General features: G+C 37.8%; 1 protein-coding gene across 1 annotated transcript; it reads right to left on the bottom strand.

Annotated features, from left to right (window-relative positions):
• Positions 1–444: 444 nt before the first annotated feature.
• On the bottom strand, positions 445–4,249 carry LOC108813184 (uncharacterized). Its single transcript, XM_056989050.1, has 6 exons — positions 3,946–4,249; positions 3,586–3,750; positions 3,416–3,495; positions 1,834–3,219; positions 1,577–1,745; positions 445–1,315 (listed from the first exon to the last, which is right to left on the bottom strand). The coding sequence occupies exons 2-6, from the start codon at positions 3,668–3,670 to the stop codon at positions 672–674; spliced, it is 2,364 nt and encodes a 787-aa protein (XP_056845030.1). The 5' UTR covers positions 3,671–3,750; positions 3,946–4,249; the 3' UTR covers positions 445–671.
• Between the last annotated feature and the right edge of the window lie 519 nt (positions 4,250–4,768).

Raw genomic sequence — 4,768 nt, 5'->3', positions numbered from 1 at the left:
TAAAAAATTAAATGGGTTATCTGAATCTAAGACCAAACTGAACATATAAAGATTCAAACCAAATTTGCAAAGATCCAAACTGAACCTAACCAAACCAAATGATACCTACCCACATGTCATCCCTAATCAAATGTAAAAAAAATTATTGATAACAAAAAAAATGTATTATTTATTTAGATACAATATATTTAAAAAAAGTTCACCCCGCGCAAGGCGCGGATTATCATCTAGTTTTATTTATTTAATGATGCAAAATCTTCATAGAGCCATGTGTTGGGAGAAAATAGTACTCTTGAAACATAATGATTAATTGATTATGGTCACACTATTTTAATCAGTTGTCTTCTAATTCATGAATGTAAGATTGCAAGTCTCAGTTGGCTCATATTCAGCCCAGTTTTGTCAAATCCCGTTTAGATTTGTGATGAATATGCACCATTACAATCTATAAACTCATTTTAGTATTAGTAGAATAGTAGTTATGTAGCAATGAGAAGAGAGCTTCCCTGTACTGCAAGTAAACAAATACAGGTACCATGGAAACTCCCCTCTTCAAGAAAAAACACACAATTAACAAAATAACCCTATTTACAGAAACACACTCAAAAAACATTCACATAACCAAACCAAACCAATCAGTTCTGCTTCAGCATCTCAACTCTTAATTATCTTTAAACCATTTGTGCTCTTAGATCTTTAACAACTTCCTCAACAAGGTCAGCCATGATCATACCTTCAACTTCTCTCCCCAACACAGTAGCTTCTTCACCAATCAAACCAGTCCATGGACACCTCTCCAAGTCCCAACCAATGATCCCATCCAATGAACAAAAGGGTTTCTCTGGCTGAGAATATAAATACTCCGACATGATCCTCCAAACTGATTCCAGCAAATATTTACCTCGTATAGCCGTTGATTCAGAAACGCACGAGTTCATAAATTTCTTCTTGAAACCTGACTTTGTCACTGGTCCAAGCACCACCGTAAGCACCTCGTTCAGAAGATCAAACAGTATGTTGTGATTATCTTCAGTATCCTCTTCGTCTTCTTGATTCTGATTGTTTCTCTTCTTTAGATTCTCTTTAGTTTCTTCAAGAACAGACTTGTTTATAGGCTTCCCAAATGGATCCCATCTAGACAATGATCTATCTGTTGTCCCTTCATACAAACCAGAAGCCACAAGAAGATCTCTAACAAATGTCTTATCTGGATTTCCTAAATCAACTGTGATCTCAATCTCTCGAGCAGCTTCTTCTTCCACAGGCGTTGGTACTTGTATATCTGAGTCAAGCTCATTTATCTGCCTTCTTAGTTCTGTGAATCAGCAGAAACAGAGAATGAGAAACAATTCAAAGAGTGTCTGAGCAGGGGCGGTCCAGCAAAGCCAAATGAAACATTGGCCTCTATCCCCCATTTTTTTTGAAGAATATTACATAAATATCTTGTCCCCAAATTCTTAAGAAAATGTTTTTTTTATTGCATTTTTACTAAATTGCATAATGCGCCCCCAAAATCTCAAGATCGGCCCATGTGCAAGGAACATTTGAAGAAGAAAAAAAAAGAGAGCAGTCTTACCACTTAGATTGGAACTGATGTCTCTGAATACTTGAGGCATACCGTTCTCATCAGATACAGTCACATCGGGCGTCGAAACCTGGCTGAGATAATCAACATTTCGCCAAAACTCTTCTGGTGTACTGCTGCAGACTGAAGCAGGACTTGGAGGCACTTCTGTTGAATTCTCCTAAGAAAAAAAAAAAAAAACAGAACACAAAACTTGTCTTAGTTTAGATCATATGGACACATCAAACTGGTGACAGAAAAGTTCTTACATTTCGGTCATAAAAGCTGTTAAACCTCGAACCCGTCACAAAGTCTTTGATTGATTCATCTTCAAAGCTGTTGGATTCGATCATTGAACGTATCTTCTTACCAAAGATTCTTCCTCTAAGAGTTGATCTGAAACTGGAAACTTTCTTCCTGAGGTTGAACCTTTCTTTCCTCCTGATCGGATCCACAACAACTGGTTCTGTTTCTGTTTCTGTTTCTTCTCCCTCTGTTATTACAGCCTCGTGCTTCCTCATGATCTGCGCGCCAGTCAAAACATGCCGATCCTCCAACAGAAGCTTACCAAACGATGTCCCCGAGACAGGAGCAGAGAGTGATCTTTTGAGGTTTCTTGGTGATGAAGGCTCCTTTTTAGAAACACTTCTGTTTCTTCTAGTAGTCTCTTCTTCGATTTCATCGATATGTTTATGCAAGCCCTCTGCGTCCGATACAGTCGGACGCAGACGGCTGCTACTACTACTCATCTCTTTTCTCAAAACGTTACTAACTTTCTCTGCCAAGAGTCTTCTTGTGTCTCTACTAATAAACTCTTGAGGAGAGTCTGGTGCATTGCACTGAACCTCGCTCGCGGCGTACGATCTCATCGACTCAGACCTCGGAAAAGGTCTTTCGCTGAAAGGAGTCTCGATCCCGCTTCCTCTCACCGATGAGCTTCTCTTGAGAGCAGCTCTTCCTTGAAGCTCACCTTTAAGCCTCTCTTTCACTTCTTCGAGAAACTCTTCTATGCTGCTTCCTCTGCTTCCTTCCATGGTCGTCCCTGAAGAAGTCGTTAACGAATCTTCGTAATCATAAACTCTCTGAAGACCAGGTCTTAAAACCACGATCCTTGTTGGACACGTTCTGTCTGATTTCAAGCTGAAATCTCGACCGAAGCTTCTAGTTCTTGTGAAAAGCCTCTCTTTCTCGTCCCGTGGAGCTGCTGCCCCCACGGAGCCAGAATCCATGATTCTTGAGCAGTCTTTAGACCTTTTATCAGCTTGCCAAGCTTCAAACTCTCTTCTGAATCTTTGAAGCTCTTCTTCTTGAGGATGTTCTCTACGCATTGGTGGAATAGTAATCTCCTCTGTCTCCATTACACTCACTACTGCTGCTGATGACGCTAACCTCCTCTCCTTTTTGTTTCTTTTCCCTCCTCCTTTCTCATGAGAGTGATCTAGTTTAGTAGTCTGGCGTGGATTGATCCAAGCCGTTGATTTAGTTGACTCCAAAGGAAGTGCTTCCATTCCCATCAGCTTAGCTACAAGACTTGGGGAGTTGTGTTTATCGTTGGAACGTTTTGAGAGCTCTTCGATGATCTTCTTCTTCATTGATTCCTCAATAGGGTAACAGCTTCTCTCATACCATTCATCTTCCTCAACAAATCCATTACTCTGCTTTGTTAAATTAATAATTAAAAAAAAAACTCATTTACTATAAAAAGTTATATTCTTTTTTTTTTGTAAACTTAAAAAATTATATTCGATTTCTGAAAAAAAAATGATTGTCAAAACCTGTTATGACAACAAGGTTTTGGCGTGATTAAAAAACAAAAAAAAAGAGAAAATACAAAAGAGAAGTTAAAATTACCGGTTTATCTTTGTCCTTATGGTATGATGTCTGAAGATTGTCAACTTGAAGCTCAAAACTATTCCTAGGAGCTTCCAGATCTGCAGAAAAAAGAAATAAAAGATGATTGGATTAATCAAAACTTGAAAATATAAACCAAGTTTTGATTATTTTTTCTATGTAAATTTCACCTTCATCGCGGGTTTTGTGATGAGAGAAAACCCTCCGGGAGAAACTGTTGTTGTGGAAGTCGAAGAGATGCAATAAGCCACCCATTCTCCGGTGATTGGATCTCTCTCTCTCTCTCTCCGGTGAAAGAAAAGTCAAGAGATGCAGAGAAATTTAGTACTTCCGATCTGATGAATCATATAAGGAATCCGACAAGAGAGAGTGAACTTCGGAACTATTGATTGTCTTAAAAGAGAAGAAAGCATAAAACTTTTATTACACAGAGAAAGTAGAGGAACAGAGCCAATACTTGATCAGAAAAAAAAAAGAAAAAGACAGAGTCTGAAACAAGGAACAGAACAGAATAGAAACAGAAGACGAACTTTACGCAATGAACTGGTCGAGAGAGGTAAAAACTATATTCAATGAGATTGTCTCTCGTGAATCAATGAAGCCTCGATAATAGAGAGAATGTGAGAGGATGAGAGAGAAGAAATGAGGGACAGAGGAAAAGTCGTATTCAGACAGAGAGAGAGAGAGGGAGGAAGACTAATGGTGTGTAGTAGGAAACTGACGAAACAGCGAGACGAAACACACATCTAATCCAAAGTACGGAACTCCGGTCGCTTTCTCACTTTTGACGAGAAGAGAGAGAAAATGAAAAACGGAATTTTGCAGATGAGAGAGAGAGAGAGAGATATAGGAAGCGTGGAGATTCAAAGATAACAGAGTATGCTTTCTCTGGTACGTACGTGGTTTCTGTGAGCCGCTCCAAAAGTTAACTAATTATTTATTTTTATTATAATCTTCAATAATAATTATATTCATTATTGATTGAGTTTCTTGCTAACCGTTATTATTCTCATTACTTTCTTTTTCCTTTTCTTTTTGGTTATAAACATCTTATCATTATTCTCATTATTGGTCGTGAATATAATCACTACAAATAATGTAAACTAGAAATTAGTTTTCTGTTTTTCTTTTTTTTTTTAGTTAATGTTTTGAATATTAGTTTGGCAAAACCGTTTTCACGTATATACCATGAATACAGTGGTTGTACATTGAAAGGGATTATCTAAAACAAGTAAACTTAGAAAAATCGAGAAAATTGTCGAGAAGTTGAAAGATGCCTTCATTAATATTCTTTATTGAAGAAAGAAAAGGGAGAATTCTCATTCTTATTTGTAAGTTGGAACGTGCACAGAA

The sequence above is a fragment of the Raphanus sativus genome, chromosome 6, assembly GCF_000801105.2.
Source record: "Raphanus sativus cultivar WK10039 chromosome 6, ASM80110v3, whole genome shotgun sequence".
Lineage (NCBI taxonomy): Eukaryota > Viridiplantae > Streptophyta > Magnoliopsida > Brassicales > Brassicaceae > Raphanus > Raphanus sativus.
The sequence above is the reverse complement of the archived record's forward strand: the minus strand, read 5'-3'. Positions and strand labels throughout refer to the sequence as shown.